This window comes from Leuresthes tenuis, unplaced genomic scaffold (assembly GCF_036924035.1).
Source record: "Leuresthes tenuis unplaced genomic scaffold, fLeuTen1.0.hap1 SCAF_16, whole genome shotgun sequence".
NCBI classification, from domain to species: Eukaryota; Metazoa; Chordata; class Actinopteri; order Atheriniformes; family Atherinopsidae; genus Leuresthes; species Leuresthes tenuis.
In genome coordinates, this window is record NW_027325370.1 from 30,862,398 (window position 1) to 30,886,085 (window position 23,688).

Below are 23,688 nucleotides of genomic sequence, written 5' to 3' on the forward strand. Positions count from 1 at the left end.
CAAGCTGTAGACTTAGTAGAAACCTGTTTTAATTAGTACAGATCCATCAAATTAAATCAAACCTCATAAGTTATGTTGACTCAAACAAAGTATAATAGGTTGAAACAACTCATAATCACTAACTTCATTTTTGGGAAGTCTCTCCTTACAATCTGAGCAAACGTTTAACTCAGAACTATTCTGATTATGGAAAAATGCAGACCAGATGACAGAAGTGAAGACACTGGCACTGCTTTGTGAGCTGTGTGTCTTGGACAGTTTTACCAAAAACAGACTGTAAAAAAATGGCAACATTGCATTACTGACAACTTCCACTTTTATTTGAATGTGTGGGACACACCTGAGTATGTCACACCATGTTTTATTGTGTTGGCTATGCCCCACAGTAGCCTGTGTTCAAGATGAGGAATGAAGACCAGCAAAACCAGTTTATGCTTCGTAGCGCCATTATTCCAGGTTGCTAGTAGCGACAGCAGTCTGGGGGTGCTTCTGCTGTTTAGGTCGTTTACAGGGGTTGGACTGGGCTGTGAGTCTGTCTTTTCCAACTCTCTGTTGCATCTCCATTTGTTTTGGAGTCAATCCGTTTTTGCGCCATCAGTGGTCAGTTAGCTCGACACGTTTTTTTTTTTGTTAGCTGGACTACAACTTTTTTTTGTTAGCTGAACTACAACTTTTTTTGTTAGCTGGACTACAACTTTTTTAGGTTAGCTGGACTACAACTTTTTTTTTGTTGTTGTTGACTGGACTACAACTTGTAGTGGTCCAGTGTCACGTACGATATGTGACACTTGACCTTACATGTGGTCATGTGACTAGCATGACACGAATTGCATAATGAAAATTAAGCCAGACTGAGACAGTTTATAGTTATTAGTGTTTCCAGTTAACTTTTAGCATTTTTTTCCACTTTATGTCATGTATGTATTTTTGGGTAAATACAGTTTTGGGGTGCAGCAGCACCACCAGCACCCCTAATTCCCACGGTACTGAAAACCACTGTAGCTTTTTGTCTTTCTTGAAGACAGATATGGAGGCTATGTGTGAGAAATTAAATCATAGCAGAAAGCTTGTGTGACATGTAATTGTGTAAATAAGATTAGTTTAATGGATCAGAAGTTAAAGCTGCTGTTTCCAGTCCATATATTTAAGTGTCTTTCGGAAAACACTGAACTCCCCTTTTCCTCGCAGCTATTCACATTGTGTGTGTGTGTAAAGCGATTTAGAGACAAAGATGTGTTGTACGAGTGTGTGTATGTGTGGTTGTATGCGGCTTGTAGCATAAAGCACTTTGAGTATTCAACAAGAGAAGAGAAGTTGTATATAACTGCGTCTGCGTTCATGCTGCCTGCAGCTGGAACACTGTCTGTAGGCCACAACAGATCACACGACCACGAAGTGTTCAGGACCTTCCAGCTGCCTCTGATGATGGCATGAATGAAAAATATCAGTAAGATCGTTTGGCTGAAAAAAGGCTAAAAGAAAAGTCTCTTTTTGTTTTTCAGTTTATTTGCTCAAAAGTTACTTTACATTTACATGTGGATTCAGATATCTGCTTTATAGAAAATGATAGAATGGAGCTTTGGTGTGTTTGACTGAGAATATGAACGTTACCGTCACCTGGAATGTGGACACCATGAAATGACATGGTATCTAACAACGCCAGGACATGTTGTATGAGCTCAGGTGTGTGATCACAGCTAAATTTCATCTTTCATTTTATCTTACTACTTTTTAGTCAAGCTGGTCCACAGTGAAATCCTTCTGCCACTGATAAACACTTCCTCTTCCTTTACGTTGTAAAGAAATTGAGATGTTATCCAAACTGCTTTTCCTTTATTTGTTCAATATTCTCTTATTATTCAAGAAGCTGCTAAAGAAAAATTGCTTTACTGAAAAGCACATATCTGAAATCTGACATTGTGTAGCTCACTGTGTACCACCAGGGGGACTCATAGCATAAGCATTATTTAAAAGACATTACACAGACTTTACATAAGAGATTTAATTAATGTTTAATCATTCATTCCCTGAAATGATCTTCATGGCACTGGACAATATTCTCCTACTTATGATAATAATGAAAATAAAGTCTACAATATAATGCAAAGTGTGCAGACAAGAATATTGTTCTGATTAAGACGGTTGGTGCATCTCTTTGATGAAGACTCTAAATGACTCTAAATGAAGTCGCAGCAGAGACACATCCCTACACCTTCTGAATCATGACCTGGAATTTACCTGCAGAAACAGAATGGAGGGAAAAGACATCATGTAAGTTCACATATGATCCTTAATTAAAAATAAGATATAAAGACAGGCCTTATAATTCCTTCTGATTACATATCTTCCACCCTAATATTTGAGATCCCTATATAAATACAGCCATTATAATTCCAGAACAGCGCCGGCCCAGAGGCAGCAGCCTGCTGCCACAGCTCTGTACAGATTTCTGAAACATTTTTCTGTGCTGGTTTGGATGCTGTGCTGCTGGAAGGACTTTCTCACATCTGTTATGATGTATAACCACGACAACAGGACAGTTATTAGCCTGTTGGAGCAGCTAAATGAGCTTTCTAAAGCTCAAGAAACATCTGGAATAAGATTCCAAACACATGAGTTGAAGAGGAGACGTCTAGGATGCAGAGCAGGAACAAAACTCATTAAAAGAAGAAGTCTGAACCCTTTCTTCGCTTGATCATCATGGGAAATGTAAAATCACTGGCAGATAAAAATGCTTGGAGCCCTGATGTGGACACAGCAGGAATATCAGGCAGAGACCTGGCTGCAGGAACAACTCTAACAGCTCTCTGCTCAGCTTTAAGACTATCCGGGCAGACAGAGACTGCAGACAGAGCGCTAACAGTAAAGGAGGAGGATCACAGAGCTGGTTAACAACAGATGGTGGAATCCTGGACCTGGCTGCAGGAACAACTCTAACAGCTCTCTGCTCAGCTTTAAGACTATCCGGGCAGACAGAGACTGCAGACAGAGCGCTAACAGTAAAGGAGGAGGATCACAGAGCTGGTTAACAACAGATGGTGGAATCCTGGACCTGGCTGCAGGAACAACTCTAACAGCTCTCTGCTCAGCTTTAAGACTATCCGGGCCGACAGAGACTGCAGACAGAGCGCTAACAGTAAAGGAGGAGGATCATAGAGCTGGTTAACAACAGATGGTGGAATCCTGGACCTGGCTGCAGGAACAACTCTAACAGCTCTCTGCTCAGCTTTAAGACTATCCGGGCAGACAGAGACTGCAGACAGAGCGCTAACAGTAAAGGAGGAGGATTACAGAGCTGGTTAACAACAGATGGTGGAATCCTGGACGTGTCACTGAGAAGGAGCGTCTCTGCAGCCCAGATGTTGAACTGCTGGCTGTGAGAGTTCACCTGAGTTACCTGCTGACACTGTGTGTGACATCATCAGCTAAGTTGTTGCTAAGCTACAGAAACAACAGCCCAACCCACTGATGGAGAGCTCTGAAGGTTTCTGCCTCTCTGCTACACTTCAAGTTAGCTGACTTATATTTTTTGTTATCCATCTGTAACAGCTGAGCTTTAATAATAATGAATACTGCAAGGATATAATTTCCCTTCAGGGATTAATAAAGTATTGTTGAATTGAACAGACTTAAAGGCTGCAGTTTACAAGAAAAGCACAAACAGTTCTGACACTGGACTTAAAAAACAGTGACTTTCTTAAACTACATTTAAGAAATGTGACTGAAAGGTTTGGGAAAGCCAAGAAGGTGAATAAACCATATGAACACTGTGTATCATTCATTCATTCCATTTTCTAAATGAAAATTTTTTCTTTACAAAACTAACAAAAAAGGTACCAACTGCTCAGATCCTATTTAGGTTTCCATTGGACCCAGAAGTTATCTCTGATGATTGAGAAATGATTTTATGTGGAACAGTAGCTCATGGAACTGCAGCTGAACTGATATGGCTGACCAACAATTTACACCATCTGTGCTCTCTGCTCTTTAACATGAGTTGGGTCTTCCTCTTAACTCTGGTATATTACATTAAATAACCTTTAAGTGTGATTTATCACACGAGCAGAGGGGTGGAAGTAAGATCAGCTGCTCAGTGAGCTTTGTTGAGTTTTCTGTGGAAAGTGATGCTGGATTCATGACCTGCCCTAGAGCAGTGTTTGTTCAGTTTCAGATGAAACTGTCAGTTAAAAGCTCCATCCTTCCACTGATTGTGTCCCTGATGATCTGTCAGACAGCAAATTCAGTCTGAAGAAAATTATCAGTTCAGTGTCTGGCATTATAACCACACTGAAAGTCTTTACACTGAATACATGTCAGGCTGATCCAAAGAACCTTAACACAGGGACATCTTAACAATCACTCAATCTGGAAACTGGTTGGTAACCAGAACTAAAACTCAACTCTTTGGAGCAGAACTCAGTGTTGGACTAAAAAGTGAGGGAACAGGTTCTGTATAAAACCTGCTGAGCTGTACGTTATGACACCAAAGAAGCTTCAAGTTACAGTAAAGCTAACTAACGGCAGGCTGGGCATTATATTATCATGGAAACCACGCCCATCAAAGTGGCTCATAGAAGTCGCTCCAGAATTTATCCTGATTTTCTGACAGTTCTGTTCTATACAACTGATATTGGGCCCAACACACATCTGAAAAATGTAAATGTAAAGCCATAAAAAAAATCTATTGAACAATGATGTTAGTTTCGCTTTGATCCGGATGATTCTCAGCTTTGAGCAGCGCCACACAAACACCTGGCAGATATTAACTCTACCTCCCTGTTCACACAACCTGCTGCTCTCATGGATGAAGTGTCAGTTGATCGGTATGAACAAGCATGAAATGACTATGAAACATACTTCTTTATGTAAAGAGAAAAGTCCAGTTTTCAAACCCAGATCAGAACCACCCGTGGTTATCATTTTGAATAATGGTTCAGGTTTTGTCGAGCAGCGAACACAAAGAAAGTCTGGCTGTGTTCGTAGGTTACCCCTCTGGACCAAGCATGTCTCTCACCGTAACCAGGGCAACGAGGATGTTGGGTGACAAAGTTTTGGGTGGTTTTATTTGTGCCATCGTAAAATTCTGGTTTAATATTACTTTGTGTTAGGTTTGATTTTTCATTTTGCAGTCAGAAAAGACAAAAATCAAACTTTTCTCTGCCTGTTTTCTTGGTGACAATGCTAAATGCTAAAAGCCTGTTTAGGCTCAGTGTTGCTGTTTAAGTCCAACACGGCTGCATTTAAACTGAAACTAAACGGCCCTCTGGTTAGTGCAGACTGGATCCATGAAATCCCAGACTTCAGCTGGGTTGTTGTTGGCTCATCATCTAATGCTCTGTAGCTACACCAGCACTTCACATGAGTCATCTGCTTTTGTGGGCACATGATAGTTCACATGGGAGGAAGGATGACTGCAAAGAGAAGAGAAGAGATCTTGTTCATGAGGATATTTGTGGATGATTCTTCTCTAAAGAAAGAGAGAAGCCATGATGACACTTTAGGACACCTTAATACAGTTCAGGGTGAGACAGAACAGATACATGATTGTCCTCAGCTCTTATTTTTTGTGGTGGTTTGAAGATGGAATGAGCAAATGATACACGCATTGTTCAGATCAGATTTTTTTTAACCAAATAATGTTTCCCAAGATCAAGACTAAACATTCTGAGCTACTGACTGAACGATGTTCAAAGGATGTGCGTCTTACAAGCCGGCATAACAGACACCTCCACAGTCACAATGCTCTTCACTCCCAGGCTGGACAGAGCTCCTCTCACCAGACCGCAGGTGAAGGCCACGTACTGCAGACAGAAAAACATTCAACAGGGTCAGCGTCCACACAGGAAGTTTCCAGACTGCTATCAGTCCCAGTTCCATATAAAATAAGATAGATTCAGGACAGATCAGGCAAATTAAGTCTGCTAAAGAGCGCCGTTCGACCCTGTCAGTGCCCGCTGAAGTGTCAGGCCTGCAAAGCTACAATGAAACCAGGAAGTCTGCTCCAGCTTTACTAAACCAGAATCTAATGTTACACATTTTTCTATTTGTTAATTTGTGCCTTAATGCCTAACCACTGTAAAATGCTTGGAAACTAATATTCTGAACTCTTCTTAGCTTACACTGAAAGTGCTGTGGTGAGTGATACTGGTGCATGCTGATTCATTTGTGCTTTGTGACTTTTGGCATCATCATCACCACCATCATTACAAAAATAAATAAATCAAACAAACAGTCAAACAAATTCTTATTTGTGTTGTGACATTTTATAAAGCATCAAACATTTTTTAAGCAGGGTTAAAAAGTCAACCACAGCACCTTTGGGGCGAGTTCCATATACTGTTTTCCAGCTGATAGATGACTCAGTAAACGGAACTTGTTGTCCTGCAGAACATATATGCCCTGAAACACATCACAACACCATCAGTGTTAACAGACAAGACACAAATAGTAAGTCACCATTCACAAGTTTACATGTAATCATCACTGGCACTGACGGAACGTCAGGCTCAGCTTTTCTTGAATAGGAATGACTGTAAAGCATGGATCCATAAATTAGAACAGGACTTTGGGAAGTCAGCGCTTTGTTCATCCCATAACTGAAGGAGGCTAATCTTCCCCTGTGTCTAAGTTTCTGTACTCCTGTCGAGTTGATGGTTTGAGGTTATGCTGAGGAAATCTCAGGTATTCCATCCACTTTGTGCAATATACTGGATCCACTTGTAACCAAACAATCCCAGAGCATGACACTACCACCTCCATGCTTAAACCTTGGTGTAGTCCGTCCATCCTTAATCCAACTCAGGGTTGCAGGGGGGACTCCAGTTTATAATCCAGCACCACCTCCAGGTATTTGCAGGTCTGAACAGTCTCTATCTCCCCTCCATCAATGCAGACTGACTGGTATGGAGTTTTAGATCTCCTGAAGTCCACCACCAGCTCTTTGGTTTTAGTAGCGTTCAGGAGCAAATGGTTATTTTTGGTCCAGTCATAGAAGGACTCCACAAGGTCCCTGTACTCCTTCTCCTGTCCACCACACACACATGCCACAACAGCTGTATCATCAGAATACTTCTGAATGTGGCAGGACTCTGAGTTGTACCTGAAGTCTGATGTGTACAGGGTGAAAAGAAAAGGAGCTAAAACAGTACCATGTGGAGCCCCAGTACTGCATTCTAGTGTTCCAGAAACACATCTCCCCATCCTGACATACTGTGGTCTGGCAGTCAAATAGTCTATAATCCATGATGTCAGGGAGGGGGCCACACCCATACCTAGAAGCTTGTCTTTTAGTATGGGAGGCTGTATGGTGTTGAAGGCACTGGAGAAGTCAAAGAACACGATTCTCACATATGAACCAGGCATATCCAGATAAGCATATGCCCGGTGCAGCATGTACAGAATCACGTCTTCCACTCCTGTGTGTCTGGTAGGCAAACTGGAGGGGTCAAGATCCTCAGCAACCTGCAATCTCATGCGACGAACAAGGAGTCTCTCCAAGGTCTTCATGATATGAGATGTCAAAGCCACCAGTCTGTAGTCATTCAGCTCCACCGGTTGCCCTAATTTGGGCACCGGTATGTGACAAGAAGTTTTCCACAGCACCGGGGAGGACTGCTAGTTGACCAGCACAGTCCCCCAGAAGCCTTGGACAGACTCCATCTGGGCCTGCTGCCCTCCCTGACTGAAGTCTCCTGAGCTCAGCTCCAACCTCCTCTATAGTTAGACACAGAGGGAGCTGCCCAGGTTGTAGTGGAGGGATGGCGACAGGAGTGATGTTGCTATCAATCATAGAGATGAGAGTGGGGGTGCAGCTGGGTTCAGGAGGCCTGGTGGTGGAAGCTGCTGCAGATGTGGAGGTGCAGCTGGACTCAGGAGGTCTGGCGGTAGAAGCTGTCGTAAAGGTCACCATTTTAGTTTCCACCAATTAACCTGACATGCATGTTTTTGGGTGGTGGGAGGAAGAGAAGCCCTGCAAACACAGGAAGAACATGCAAACTCCACACAGAAAGGATCCAACCAGGATCCCTCTGCTGTGAGGTGATGATGATAACCACCATACCATCACAGACGCTGGCTTTAAACCTTTCTCTGATAACAGCCTGGATGCTCTTTCTCATCTCTGTAGAAGCAGACGTCGGTTTTTCCCAGAAGCAGCTGAAAAGTGGACTCATCTGATCACAGAACACGTGTCCACTGTCTTTCTGTCCATCTGAGATGAGCTGGTGTCCAGAGAACAGATACAGTTCGGATGCAGCCATGGACTGTTAGTTCCATTACATGCAAAGAAAATTCAAGCAATGAGCTCCACTACTCCAGTGATTTTGGACTACTCTCCTTTTTTTGAGGTATACATGCATGGCAGAGGAATCCACTTATTGACTGAAATACGTATGTATGACAATGTCATACTGTGGACAGTGTGAGAAGTTTCAAGATGTCCTGCTGCCACTAACCTCCTCTGTGGGAGATCATGGTACCTGTAATCCATCTGAATTCACTGCACAGACGCTGTCTTTAAGCTACTTTAATGGTGATTCTGTCAGATGAGGCTGTGGTTATAAAATCAGGATTTTATTAGAGCAGAGCGACAGCCTGGAAATGCTTTAGTGACCACCAGTTGATACGTAGTCTTAATGGGCTGATTTTCAGTCCCAGTTTCTGACAAAAGAAACAGAAAAATATGGCAATGAGAGCAGCTTTATGGGGAATTCAACACTTTACTGTTTTTACTGAAAGATGGACATCATCTCTAGTGTTCATTCTTAGTTGTTACCAGCTTTTCATCTTCTTCTGTGCACTGGATGTGAACTTTGAGGCATAGTATCAATGCAAAGTGACCCAAGTTCTTTGCAGACTTGAATTAGGAAAGTGGTCTATGAGTTTTTTTTAAATGAAGCAGCTCAGTGAAGTCACTGGAAATCATTTCTCTGTTCTTGTGTCTGTTAAATAAAGGTTCAGGTAAATTATGAGTTAAAATAACTACCTTATCCAGCTCAGGGTCATTTCTGTTTTTATAGCATTTCAGAACATTTCTCAACTTTTCTAGAGACAAGGTTTGTATAATTGACACTTTTCATTATTCTGATTCTAGAAAATCCACTTTACACTAAATATTTTTTTATCCAACATGTATGTTGTGCAATCATTCTATTCCAGAAGAAAAAAAGACAAATATTGCTGTGTTATTAATGCCAGTGATAAGTGTAGACCTGATCAACACAGATGAAAAAATGTTTAAAGGAACTTCAGAGTTGAAGGTCTACTTCAGCTTTAACATGGATCAAAGAAACAGAGTAGTACCTGGTGATTAGTTCGGAGGTTGTCGATTTGCTTTTTGAACACACAGGTCCAGAAGTCTTTGCATATGAACTTCATGATGTCCAGCTCATCTTTGAACCGAGCCGTGTCTTTTGTTAATCTAGACAAGAGCAGAAGCTTTTAGAATAAAGGCCAGCATAACAAAACCGTTTCCCTCAATCAAAGGCACTGCCACAGTAAGGACAAATATCTACATTAAATGTTAAAGACCCAATTTCATAGGTTTAACACTTAAAAAGAGTTAGTACAGTGTTGCTCTACATTTTCATTTTCAGTAGCTATTCACATCACAGGTGATATTCTTATGGTGCATTACGCTGCCCATGTACTGTTGACAGCCTATTCAACCAAAAGGAAAGAAATGTGTATTTTTGTAGGTCTCCTCTTCATACCAGCCAACCATAAGTGGCACAAACCAGAGATCAGAGGGGTGCTGATTGGATTAAATCCAGAAAAAGAATGAGGATAAAAAACAAAAGTACAAACCGAGCTGACCATCTCTTGCTTATGACAAAACACAAAAGAGTAGAAATGAGTTCCCGTCTGGGATTAAAAAAATAAATGTGTACCTTTTCCACTGAGCCACCATAAAAAAAAAGAGCTCCTGCCTCCCTTTTCTGAATCTGGAGCAGAGTGGATAAGTGGAGTTATGGGAAGTGTCTTCTAAAATGTTAGAGTACACTGGTAAATATACTACGACTGAATGTAACGGAGGATTGATAACAGGAGCTGAACTTGAGGCTCTTGTGAGTTATTTTAAGCAGCTTCATGAGTCTCCAAAGAGAGAGTAAAACAGATTTACACATGAGCTAACAATAGTAACACAGTTACTGAACAGTTTTTCATAGTTATCAATAATTCTCTGCTTAAGGACAGAATCTGTGTGACCTACAGTTTTTTCCACCTCAGACATGCAGCAGCTGCTCTCCGTCAGCACAGTCCTGAGCTCCATCATAGCTGTGGTGACATGTTTGATGTACTGTTAAGGTCAAGGTCACGTTTATTTCTAGAGCACCTTATAACAACCTAAGTTGACCAAAGTGCTTCACATAAATAAATAACAATAAAATCCAAAAGATGAATTTAACAAAGACATGCGATCGACACACAAAGACAACATTCGTTTCACCCAGGCCTGGGAGAAAAGGTGAGTTTTAAGAGCCGAGTTAAAAATGTCCAGAGTTTCTGACGACCGGATAAGCAGCGGTAACCCATTCTAATCTACTGTTGGAGATTCTGAGCTGCTCACAAAAAAAAAAAAAAAACACCTTTTCATTTTCTGTTTTTCTGCATTCACTCAAAGGTTAAGTCACAGGTTGGAATGCAGATACAGACACCACCAATTTTGTATTGAAGATGATAAACAAGAAGTTTTATTAAAAAATCGGAAACTATTTTGTATAGAAGAAGAAGAAGTAGGAGAGGAAGAAGGGGAACAAGAAGATATTTCAAAGGAAATTTATTTAAAGACAAGATGCCAAAGGGAGCAGAAATGCTACGACCGTTTCCACACAGCAACCTCCGGAATAAAAAGTCAGCTCAGAAGAAGCTGCACCTGACCACCTGAAGACATACAAAAACCCCTCTAAGTCCATCAATCTTGTGATGACGACGGCAAATACCACATGGCTAAAGCTGGAGCTAGACCTGAAGCTTGGAAACAATGGAAAAACATGCTAACACCACCCTCCAAACCTCCAGCACTGAAGGTCTTAAACATGTAATTGAAGAATTCAAGAAGGAGATAAAACAAAAATCCAAAACGGTACACAAATTAGCAAAGAGTGTGGAGAAGAAGTGAGATCTCACCAAAGAAAGCAGTGTGGTCGAACGTCCAATGTGCAAGAAAGGCAGAACTGAACTTCTGTCAGGAAAAGAAAATCTAAATTGTGTGAAATGATGAAGTCATTAACTGACAGTGACTTATTGGACAGAGATCTAATATTAAGTAGAGCGAGCTTTGTGGAGTTTACTCTGGTCTCTGTTGTATTCTGAGTTGTACGTGGTACTGTTAGTTACTGGGTCCCAGCCTGTTCTCAGAACAGCTGTCAGTAGTAAGACTACTATAGCAGGGACCCTGAACGCATCATGGCATGTAATCTTTGTTTTGAACTCTGCTGCTGCTCCTTCAACATCCTGCACATCCCCCTGTGCCCTGCTCTGCCAGGACAGATTATGTAAGAGGAGGGGGTTCCCTGCTCTGCCAGGGCAGATAATGTAAGAGGAGGGGCTGCCCTTTATTTCCTGGTAGATGGTTGTTGCTGGAGTCCTGGCTGGGATAGAGAGATCATTTGGAGACCTTGGGTGATGTGGAGTAAGGGTTCTGGTGTGGGGGGGAGGGCTGGCGGTTGTTTGCCTCGCTGCTGTGTCCTTCACCCTTTTCTGTACAGTCATGTTTGGGTTTGCCGTCCCAACAGCATGATGTAAGTGTGCACCAAGTAATCTGCATCCAGTTCAATTTGGATGCACACCATCAGGTCTGAAACGCTCCTTACAGTTCCAAAAGATATTAAAGTTATCAATGAACTTAATCCCATGGGCAATGCATGCATTTGACAACCACGTGTTCAGGCCACCCATTCTCCTCATAGCCCTACAGCATATGTGGAGTGGAAGTGAATAGGGGATGGGTGAAGACAAAGTACAAGTCTTGGACAGGGTCTCTCTCTTTGTGTCCACAGTCTCTATAGAGAGTTTTCATCATTGGTCGATCGCCTTCTCTCTTCACATATTCAGCTGGAAAGGCACCAATGACTGTCCTCAGCATCAGTTTCCCTGTTTACAACAGCACAAGGGCGCCGGAATCAGGACGAACTACAGAAAAAATACCCTTATTTTCGTCTTGGTCGTGATGCATGGAAAGCTCAGTGCATGACATGCAAAGCAGTGGTCAACTTATTCATTTTCTTCTTCTAATCTGTGACCATATAAAGCCAAAGGTTTTATCTTCTTAGAGGACATTAAAGCACCACAGTCAGTGGGGTTACATGAGTGCCATCGGATCGGATTAATGGCTAAATTACAACAAGACTGAGTTATTCAGTTCATGTAGACACCTTAATCTTAATAAAAAAGATATAACTCGATCCAAATGCCCACTGAACGTGCACGTAGACGACAGCGGATCGGATCGAGCGTTTTACGCATGCTCCAGATTTTTTCCCGGGATCGTCACCCGGAAGTCGAAGGAGACAATATTACTGTTGTTGTCGCCGCCGTCAGAAAGAAACAAACAACGCGATGGAGAATGCGCCGTTGTGCATCGTCTGTGCCATAACCAGCTCATCACAGATGTAGAGGGACGCAGCTTCATCTCGCTCTGCGTTCGCCATCTTTCTGGAATGCCTGAGTTTGTTGTTGTTGGTGCTGAAGACGTCAACAGGAAGTGGCTCTATTAGCGATAGCTGAAATGGGTACAGCGCCACCTATCGTACCGGGATATGACATGCTTTGTGCCAGTAATTCCATTCATTCACCGCCATATATCCAAGGATAATTACCCTCAGATAAGGAGCATAACCCAACTATAGCTATAATCCAGTTAATCTCATCATGTAAACCCACTAAGTGAAAGTGGACTGGGTGCAACATTTTTTTCCCCACACAGTTCAATTCAGTTTTATTTATATAGCGCCAAATTATAACAAATGTCACCTCAAGGCACTTCAATGATGCAGTCCAATTCAAGCCAATTGGAGTTCAATTCATTGTAATCATAATCCAATCAAATCCAATTTATTAAATTCAAAATGAGTCCAATTCATTGGTTACACTTTATTTAATCAAAGGCGAAAAAAATAAATGAGACAAGTTGCCAACATAAATTCAGCAGAAAGCTGCATTGACATGGTCCTGAAGCGATAAGCTGTTGTACTGAACTGCGGCAGGTCTGTAGGCAGCATGTTAGGGAATGAACTAATCAGTCTGCAGAAGAAACTGAAATTATAATAAAACACCAAACACAGTGCAAAGTAACAACTACTGTAATCAGAACTCTTCTTCTCTTCCTAACGAGGTTAAAGTCCCTATCAGATTCTCACAAATGACACAGTATGTGTGCAGATCACTGGAAGTGATTGATGTGTCAACCAGATAACTTCAGTCAACATGAGGCTCCACGCATTAATATCTACTCCATCTTAAAGTAACACTAGATACCACCGTTTACGCCTTTGACTTCCTGCACCATACTGCTGCTTGACATTTTTGTGGGCCCAAGATGGCGTCTTTGTGGCCATGGCAACAACTTCATGAGGGCTCAAACTGAAAATGAGCAAATCCTTTGCCAGATTCTCTGGTGTTACTTTCACGTCAAAACTGATAAATGTTTTGATAATGAACATTTGCAACTCTTGACTTTTCACTTTAGAGGACGGGATTAATATTAAGGGATTTATTTTTATGGCCTCTCTTTTCAAAAACAGTTCGACTGAATATTTTTTAATATAACCTCATAACTTAATCTTACTATAACTTAATAACTTCCTAACAAGCTTAATAAACGTGTCTTCTTAGTAATGTTGTCTGCTTTTAAGTGATGTTGCTGTTTAACTGGGCCTGATGACCTCTGGGTAATGGCTTTAAAACCTCTCTGGCTCCAACAGACTCACATTTAAAAAACCTCCTTTTTTTAATGAAATACTGAGCTTATTCACTCTTTTTTGAGCTCAGCGCTGGTGGTCCTTTTCAAATTCAGCCCATAATTAAATAGATATTAGGCATAAAAAATACAAACCAAGTGTTCAATCTACAACCAAATATGGTCATATCCAGCTTGACAAAGTCCAACAAGGTGAACGCTAGATGCTTTGAAGCTGAGTTTTACAAAAAACAGCAGACGTTTAGAGGCTCCATTCCCTTCTCACACAAAGCATGCTCTGCTCACTAACAGAGAAACTCATCATCAGTCATCCTGATGCTTCCACTGACTCATAAACAATGTTCTGTTTTGGCAAAACTAAATTTAGCCAAATGACAAAAATGACCACAATTACCGGCTGGGTTTCTCACCTGCTTACTCTTAACTGTTACTACTGTTACTACACAATAATAATGTGTTCTTCATTCTTTTCCATCCCTCTCTTACTGTGCTTTTCTTTTGTTTGCTTGTGTCTTATTCTGAATTAACAAAAGACAGAAAAATACATTACTGTTTGTTTTATTGTTCAGTTTCAAATTATGTACACAACATGTCACACTTTTAGAAAAACAGCAGAATAAAATCTGTGTACCTGACATATACACGCACGCACTCACTCACTCACTCGCACACACACACACACGGGGGGTACAAACCCAGTAGTTAGCCTGTTACCTCTCTATCAGCCCTTGGCCAACCCTGAAGCCCATATTCTCCAGTTTGGTGATGTTTCGTCCATTGTCCTGAAGGCCGGGAAAGTGAAGAAAAGAAATTAATAAATAAATCAACAAGTATTGTTCATAATTCTATCCCAGAACAGGTTTAACTAAATCTGAGCCAATGAACAATGAATGTAATGGAGCTTGACACACACACAAACACTTGCCCCCATCTAACCGACCAATCAATAATCGTAATCAGACTTTAAAGTTTTTGACGGGGCAGCTCTTATAGTGGGAAATGTGGACAAGTCATCCAAAAACACATCAATCGGGATGGGTTGAGAGAAAGAGGCAGAATTCCAGTCTCCGATACCTGTCAGTAGCTTATTTACAGCATGGACGTGATTAAGCTTCAGTCAGGATTCAGAGTATGTAACAGTCAGGATTCAGATCATGTAACAGTCAGGATTCAGAGTATGTAACAGTCAGGATTCAGATCATGTAACAGTCAGGATTCAGAGCATGTAACAGTCAGGATTCAGAGCATGTAACAGTCAGGATTCAGAGCATGTAAAAGTCAGGATTCAGAGCATGTAAAAGTCAGGATTCAGAGCATGTAACAGTCAGGATTCAGAGCATGTAACAGTCAGGATTCAGAGCATGTGACAGTCAGGATTCAGAGCATGTGACAGTCAGGATTCAGAGCATGTGACAGTCAGGATTCAGAGCATGTGACAGTCAGGATTCAGAGCATGTAACAGTCAGGATTCAGAGCATGTAACAGTCAGGATTCAGAGCATGTAACAGTCAGGATTCAGAGCATGTAACAGTCAGGATTCAGAGCATGTAACAGTCAGGATCCAGAGCATGTAACAGTCAGGATTCAGAGCATGTAACAGTCAGGATTCAGAGCATGTAACAGTCAGGATTCAGAGCATGTAACAGTCAGGATTCAGAGCATGTAACAGTCAGGATTCAGAGCATGTAACAGTCAGGATCCAGAGCATGTAACAGTCAGGATTCAGAGCATGTAACAGTCAGGATTCAGAGCATGTAACAGTCAGGATTCAGAGCATGTAACAGTCAGGATTCAGAGCATGTAACAGTCAGGATTCAGAGCATGTAACAGTCAGGATACAGAGCATGTAACAGTCAGGATACAGAGCATGTAACAGTCAGGATACAGAGTATGTAACAGTCAGGATTCAGAGTATGTAAAAGTCAGGATTCAGAGCATGTAAAAGTCAGGATTCAGAGCATGTAACAGTCAGGATTCAGAGCATGTAACAGTCAGGATTCAGAGCATGTGACAGTCAGGATTCAGAGCATGTAACAGTCAGGATCCAGAGCATGTAACAGTCAGGATTCAGAGCATGTAACAGTCAGGATTCAGAGCATGTAACAGTCAGGATTCAGAGCATGTAACAGTCAGGATTCAGAGCATGTAACAGTCAGGATTCAGAGTATGTAACAGTCAGGATTCAGATCATGTAACAGTCAGGATTCAGAGCATGTAACAGTCAGGATTCAGAGCATGTAACAGTCAGGATTCAGAGCATGTAAAAGTCAGGATTCAGAGCATGTAAAAGTCAGGATTCAGAGCATGTAACAGTCAGGATTCAGAGCATGTAACAGTCAGGATTCAGAGCATGTGACAGTCAGGATTCAGAGCATGTGACAGTCAGGATTCAGAGCATGTGACAGTCAGGATTCAGAGCATGTGACAGTCAGGATTCAGAGCATGTAACAGTCAGGATTCAGAGCATGTAACAGTCAGGATTCAGAGCATGTAACAGTCAGGATTCAGAGCATGTAACAGTCAGGATTCAGAGCATGTAACAGTCAGGATCCAGAGCATGTAACAGTCAGGATTCAGAGTATGTAACAGTCAGGATACAGAGCATGTAACAGTCAGGATTCAGAGCATGTAACAGTCAGGATACAGAGCATGTAACAGTCAGGATCCAGAGCATGTAACAGTCAGGATACAGAGTATGTAACAGTCAGGATTCAGAGTATGTAACAGCACAAAAACAGCAATGGTGAAAAAAATGTAGCCACAGCAGCCAACAAGAAAACAAATGATATATATAGTGATTGTTGACTTTATTATTTATGTATTCATTCATAATTATTATTTTTGTTGTTATTGGTCTAATATACAATCGTAAATATAAAAATGATGAGCTTCTTGACTAATTTGAATTTCGAAAAAAGTATTTTTCTATAAAAAAAGAAAATAAAGTTAAATTAAAACATTTCCAATGAATTTATATTAGAATATCAAAATGAATAATAAATAAATGAATATTTGAAAATTTGAGAAGAACATGTCAGCAGTCACTGTTAAAAAGCCTTATGGCTGTGGGGACAAAGGACCTCCTGAACCTCTCAGTCCTGCAGCGCAGAGAGATGAGATATATATAAGTATAAATACATAAATGTAAGAAAAAAATATGTACCACATAAAAGTAGATAATTAAGAAGAGAAAATACAAACAGAGCTATACCTGCATCAGTACATAAGATTAAGTCTTATAAAAGCAGCTGTGCAGAGTAACAACAGGAATCAGTAACACAAACTTGACTATGCAAACAGTAGTGCAAAGGAGCAGGTATGTACAAGGGATAGTACAATGGATGGCAATATGAATTTACATATCTATATTAACAGACATGAGTGCACTGGTGTGATCACCTCTCACATAGAGTTGCTGAAGCTGTGAAAAGAAAGGAGTGATTTTTCTTTCTGGTAGCTGAGTCTGTAGCCAGAATTTTCTCACAGTCTCACATAATAGACTTGTGTCTTTTTGTTTTACTTCGATCTCAGTACTCCATTCAATACAATTGCTCACAACATTCTATTGTATAGACTGGAAAATGTCATTGGGATTAAAGAATCACACTTACATCAGCAACATTTCTGTAACATATAGATTCCAGTTTGTGTGTGCCAATAGTAAGACTTGGGAACATGTTTATAGAGAATATAATACATGTTTAGCAGAACATGTTACTGCAAACACTGAAAGAACTAATCTTTCTTTTCCATTACACAGAGTGATAGTTTGATATAGTACAGCTCACTTCTTTTTGCATAGTTAACTCTATCGCATACTTGTTCTATTCTGACAATGAACAATGAATTAGACTCTAATTGGCTCGAACTGGACTGTATCAATAAGTGCCACGAGATGACATTTGTTGCGATTTGGCGCAATATAAATAAAACTGAAAAAGTTAATTTAATCAACTTGTGCACAGGTTCCTGGACTTTTTCAAACACAATGTGAACACCATCAACTACTGCTGTCCAGCAACTGCGCTCTATACAACAACGGGATGCCGACCCTCCTGCTGATATCCTCACACCTTCAGCCTTTTCTCCACAGTGTGACCTCTCCTCCTTCACCCTGCTGGATGTTGACCAAGTCAATAATCTGGTGTCAAAAGCCAAGGCCACATCCAGCAAGCCAGATCCAATGCCCACCACCTTGGTGAAGACTTGTCTCCCTATCCCATGCCCCTCAATGGCCACCATCGTTAACACCTCCCTGGAATCTGGCACAGTGCGTACCAACTTTAAAACAGAAGCATTCACCTCTACCCTTGAAAAGCCCGAACTGGCCCCTGATGACTCACAATGGCTTCATAACCATTCTCATGCTCCTGGACCTCTCAGCAGCTTTTGACACAGTCTCCCGCACCAGTCTCCTCGACCGGCTCTCTGAGTTAAAGGAGAACAATTATACCCCTTTTCCACCAGCTCACACAGGTTCCAGGCAACTTAATGGCATGTCTGTGAAATTTGGTCATATTCATTTGTGGTCAAATTCCTCACAGATCAAGCACAGCAGCCCTCGCTGTACCCTGTCTGTAGCACTCTGCGCTCAGGCGCTCGGGTTTCGTGCCTGAAAATGAGTTTCTGCAGCTGATGCTCACTCCGCCCCCCTCGTCCGCCCGACCTTGGTTCAGTGTCAGGCTGCTATGACAACAATTGAGCACGAGCACTGGTCATGGTTACCCACACACCGTTGCAACCATAAATGTTTGAGCCAGAGTCAGACCCTGAGAATGAAGAGGCCCCAGAAGAAAAAAGAGAACCGAGGACAGAAAAGGGCATTTCTAAATGGTAAGTTTATGTAATGTGCTTTTGTTATCATTAGCCTAGCGCGAGGCTAATGTAAAGTAGAGTTGTTAACACATTCATCTTCACTGCACTTACCCTTGCACTAAGACTCAGGAAGGGACCAGGTTCCTTCTATGTAGATCTGCTTTTATACTTGAAGATATTGGCTCATAGTTTGCTCAGCAGGGCCCACGTGGTCTTTAGTCACATTTATCCCTAAGTATTTTCATTTTCCCAATTTACCTTGAATTTCTTAAGTAGAGTCACAGGGGCTGTATAGTTAAGAGTCATCAGCTGGGCTTTTAAAATGTTTAAAATGACTTTGTAACCAGATAGCTTACCAGAATCAGACAAAGTAGACATAAATTCACTAAATGACCTCTCTGGTTCCCCCAGGCAGACCAGCACGTCATCAGCGAACATTGCTACCTTATGTTCAACTCCTGATAGTATGATACCCTTAAAAGTTTTGATTTTGTCTAATTAATTGTCCTAGTGCTTCTCTAAATAAATTGAAAAGGACGGGCGAGATTTCACAGCCCTGTCTACATCCTCGTTTTAGAATAAAGGCCTCTGATAGATCACCACTGACCTTGATGCGGGCTGAGGGTACTCTGATAAACCTATCCTGAAATCCAAACTTCTCCAGCACCTTGTAAAGAAATGCCCATCTGACAGAGCCAAAAGCTTTCTCAGCATCTAGACTCCCTATAATTACTTGAGATTTAGACATGATAACATTTAAATGTCATTTTTATGTTATAACGCTGTCCTCGGACCATTTCATGTGAAACTCTGAACAGAACCTGCCCTGCAGCAGCGTCAGTCCCCATGGCGATCTAGCAGCTTTCACATTCATGTAGAATTCAGAACGTTTGTCTACAGAAGCCTGCAATAACTTTGCTGCCTTTTTCTCAGACAAAGTCTTCAATATTAGACAAGCAATTAATGCTTCTGTTACAGTTCCTGGAAATGTGATGTCCCACTCGGAGTGCCGGGGGCACGAGCTGGAGTCTGAAAAATGACAAAGTCCCACTCTTTGCACAAGCTGAATTGGGATAGTGGGACCCACAACCCACTGTCTGGACATTTTACCAACAACCTTTTTCAAAAATATTTCTGGTACCTTAACTTCCTGATACTTTAGGTAAAATCACAGAAAAGGCTGAACAGATTATTCTGGAGAACAGAACAGCTGTTTTGACATCTTCCAGTTAGGGTACCATCTACGCCACAGGGCAGAGAGTGGTCCTGTTAAAGTAAAAAGCAACAGTTCTGTCTTAGTGGACCACAGTGCTTGGTGTGATGCAGCTGACCACAACACATCGCTCAACAGACGGGAAAACTGGGTCAAACTTTCTGCCACAGCACTAACCTGATCACCATATTGCCTAGGGATTATAATCCCATATAAAAGAGGAACAGTTGAAAATCTAAGATTAACCTCAGACTATAATGTTAAAAAGCACAAACCAGACCAGAAACCTGGGACTTATTATGAGCTCAGACCTGAACTCCAACAGCTGTATGCGGTCAGGTGTGAAGTCAGCTGACTGTCACCTGCAGGATTAAAGGACTGATGTGTCCGAGTGATTTGGAAAAGCTGCTCCATGCATTTATCTTCCGTCGACCCGATGACTGGAACAGAGTATTTCCCAGTGTGCCTACAAGAAGATCAGACAGATGACTCAGAGCGCTGCCGTTCGAGTCCTCACTGACACCTGAAGAGGGATCAGACCCTGTATCCTGAGGTCTCTGCATCGGCTTCTTGCTGCTGGTTAATGTTTGGGGTTAAAGCACATCTCAGACCTTCTGCTACGTTGTGAACCTTCAGACCTTCAGAAGTTTGCCTTCTGTCCTCAGAGTTAGAACTAAACATGGAAAAGCTGCTTTCAGTTTTTATGGAGCGTAGATGTGGAACACAGTCCCTGCAGGTCTGCATCGACTTCAACCTGAAGACTTTCCTGTTTACTACTCCTTTCAATCAACTTTAGGGACTTTGATTAATGATCCACTGCAATGTTTTAGCCTTTTATTTTCCATGTAAAGACCTCTCAATCACCTTGTTGTTGGATTGTTGTTGGATTAAATAAATTTGCCTTGACTACTGTTGTTATCTCAACTAAGAAGCTGCGAAAGAAACAAGTGTTTCAAAAGTTACAAAAATGATAACGGCCTCTGGTTTAACATTCCTTCTACAGTTTCTGAGAAATGTGCTGGTAGAGTTTTCTTTGCCTAAAGTTCTGACAGTTTCACCAGCAGGCCGCTCCACATAAATCTCAGCTTTATTCCTGCTGTACGAGGCACTCACCCTTCCTGCTTATTGGAGGATTGTGAATGACATTTATGCGTGTAATAAAGTATACAGAGTAGCTTCAACATTAACAAAGACAGCTTTGTCAGGTTGAAAATGTGGAACATCGGTTCTCCTCCTGTCAAACAGTTGGTTTGACTTTGGAACCTCCTGAACTGAAGTCCTGAGTCCTAAAAAATTTTCCTATCACCTCCCGTCATGTTGTGAGGTGTTCCGTAAAGGCAGAGGGAAACAGCCTCGGCAGCAGGTCACTGCTTGACCGCTGGACTGGACCCAAAGGGAGGCGTGACAACTGTCATATATAGTTCTGTAGTGGAACGAATGTTGCCACAGTAACACTTTGTAACGCAGAATGTTGGAGTGGAAGAGAATGTGTTCTTGCCGGTGTTACGGGACGTTTTCTTAAGCAGGTCTTGTGCAAAATTCTGTTCCCCTGAAATAATCTGTTCCTCTGGTGTCGGGAGAGGCAGATTCTACAGTCTGTGCGTCATTTCTGATCAAGTCGTCGACAAAACGTAATCATTTATCGTATCACGGTTGTTATTCTTTGAATAATAATTACTGGATAAATGAAATAGATTTCTAGTAGCTACCATGACTGTCTGAAAATAAAAAGCAAATGAGTGTTTAAAAAAAAGCATTAAAGGGGGAACAGAATATTTCAGAGGGAGAAAAACAGGCTGGCTGAAATATTCTGTTCCCCAAGTAACTTTGGTAAGAAAAGAGCAAATTCCCAGGAATAGTTGAGAGTCATGAGTGGAATAAATGACCAAAAGCTAGAGATGGGTGGTTACTCTTTGTCGTAGATATAGGGGGAACAGAATATTTCAGAGGGAGAAAAACAGGCTGGCTGAAATATTCTGTTAATCCTTTAATATTTTTAAACGCTTTTTTTTCCAGACACAAAGCACATTACTTGAAATTAATTATTAAAAGTCATGGTAGCTACAAGAAATCTCTTTAATTGATCCAGTAATGTGTTGCATTTCACATGGTTTACAGGAATAAGGTGGAAAACTTCCTGTAAGTTTTATTTTTCACGCTCAGCAGACCGAGCTTCCAGCCTTTTATATCAGCAGGAAGAGGAAATAAACAGTAGAACGCCTGTTGTGCGCGCTCCCGACTCCAGGGAAACAGATTACTTCTGGGGAACAGAATCTTGCACAACACCGGTATGTGTTGATGTTTGAGCTGTCACTAAAAGTAAACCTAAACGGATCAAGCCGAACCTCGATCGTTCTACACCAACCGCACACTTAGTTTTGTTGTGTTGGGATCAACTTCCGGGTCACATGCAGGGAACAGGCACCAAACAGAGCAGAGCAGCTGTAAGACGAGGAATGAGGAAGTCCACAGAGGGAAATGGGACAAGGCTTTGCATTGAGACGTGTTAGAAAAATTATATAGTTATACTATGAGAAAAGCTGCAAGAATAAGAGTTTCTGTGATGTGGGGAGGCCTCCTCCTGTCTTTTGGTTCTCATTATACTATGTAGCAAGCAAAAGTGTTTTGACTGTCTGAACTCGTCTTCCCATAACATTAAATGGCTAGTACTGCCTTTTCACATAACATTGAATGTCCCTTTCCCATAACATTGTGTGGCCAGCAAACATAAACAATATAAATAGGAAGAGCACCATTTTGTTGGGAGACAACTCTGAGCCAGCTTCCTGACAGGTTGTGCGGACTTGTCTCTTTCTTGCAAGAAATAAATGTTTTGTGTTAATCGTATCCAGCGACTCTGAGCCTAATTTTGAGAGAATTTTTCTAACAAGACGCCTTCTGGTGCTGGAGGAAAGCTGGGCTGACTCGGTATTTGTTACACAGCTCCGGCCACTGAGCAGTTAAGGTTCCGGCTTTAAGTTCTCTAAGAACCGGGCCCGAGTTACACCGATGAAAACACCGAACCCACTCCCTGAGATGCATCTGAGCTGCAGGCTGACACCCTGACATTTCCTTACCGTTTCTCCGGTGTCGGCTGACTTGTAGATGTACTGTATGACTTCGCTGTGTAGGAACTGGAAAGGGGCTTCGTCTGCCATTCTTCTTCCTGTGATACTCTGTCTGTGTCACTGTGTCACTTCCACCGGGACACGCATCCTTTTCACGCACAGACCGACATCTTCAGGAAAAACACAGGCTTTGGGCAGAATACGACACACAGCAGTAGTTTCTTGTATCGCCTCGTTACTGCCACCTGCTGGCTCGGAGTTTAACTGTGGTGAATCAAAACAGGCCCTGATGCGACCCAACTCCAGCAGGGTCCCGTCCCGTGGTCAAAGGAATGACCCAATAGCGTATTTTCCAAAGCTCTTTTCCTTGACCTCGATGTAAAACGTCATGGGGTTAAGGAAAGATTGTAGGAAAATTCTTATTGTGAATTAATTAATGAGAAACTCAGCTGTGAGTCTGCAGCTCTGAAACTACAAATGTTCAATGAATATTCTTTTAAAAGTGCTTCAGATACTTTGTCTATTGCAACCTCACCACATTGTAACGAGAAGATTGTATTTCATATTAGCATTAGTCTAGAATATTACTGTATTATTAAAGAGCATAACTGAAAACTTACCTTTTTTTAGGTGAAATATAGTTTTGGCACAAATTGCTCACACTTACCCTCTTA

The 23,688-nt window shown here is 41.6% G+C and overlaps 1 protein-coding gene across 1 annotated transcript; it reads right to left on the minus strand.

The window, feature by feature from the left end:
• Positions 1 to 1,486: 1,486 nt before the first annotated feature.
• Positions 1,487 to 23,209, minus strand: trappc6b (trafficking protein particle complex subunit 6B). The gene is made up of 6 exons (XM_072366738.1): positions 23,024 to 23,209; positions 14,633 to 14,700; positions 9,301 to 9,418; positions 6,316 to 6,399; positions 5,708 to 5,801; positions 1,487 to 2,238 (listed from the first exon to the last, which is right to left on the minus strand). The coding sequence occupies exons 1-6, from the start codon at positions 23,102 to 23,104 to the stop codon at positions 2,207 to 2,209; spliced, it is 477 nt and encodes a 158-aa protein (XP_072222839.1). The 5' UTR covers positions 23,105 to 23,209; the 3' UTR covers positions 1,487 to 2,206.
• Positions 23,210 to 23,688: the final 479 nt, after the last annotated feature.

What these genes read in the sequence shown, in the direction of transcription:
- trappc6b (XM_072366738.1), bottom strand. Translation starts at nt 23,104, where the DNA reads ATGGCAGACGAAGCCCCTTTCCAGTTCCTACACAGCGAAGTCATACAG. An exon ending in ACCTCCGAACTAATCACCAG is followed by an intron (nt 6,400 to 9,300) that starts GTACTACTCTGT and finishes GATGTGTTTCAG; the next exon opens with GGCATATATGTTCTGCAGGA. An exon ending in ATATGGAACTCGCCCCAAAG is followed by an intron (nt 5,802 to 6,315) that starts GTGCTGTGGTTG and finishes TTCTGTCTGCAG; the next exon opens with TACGTGGCCTTCACCTGCGG.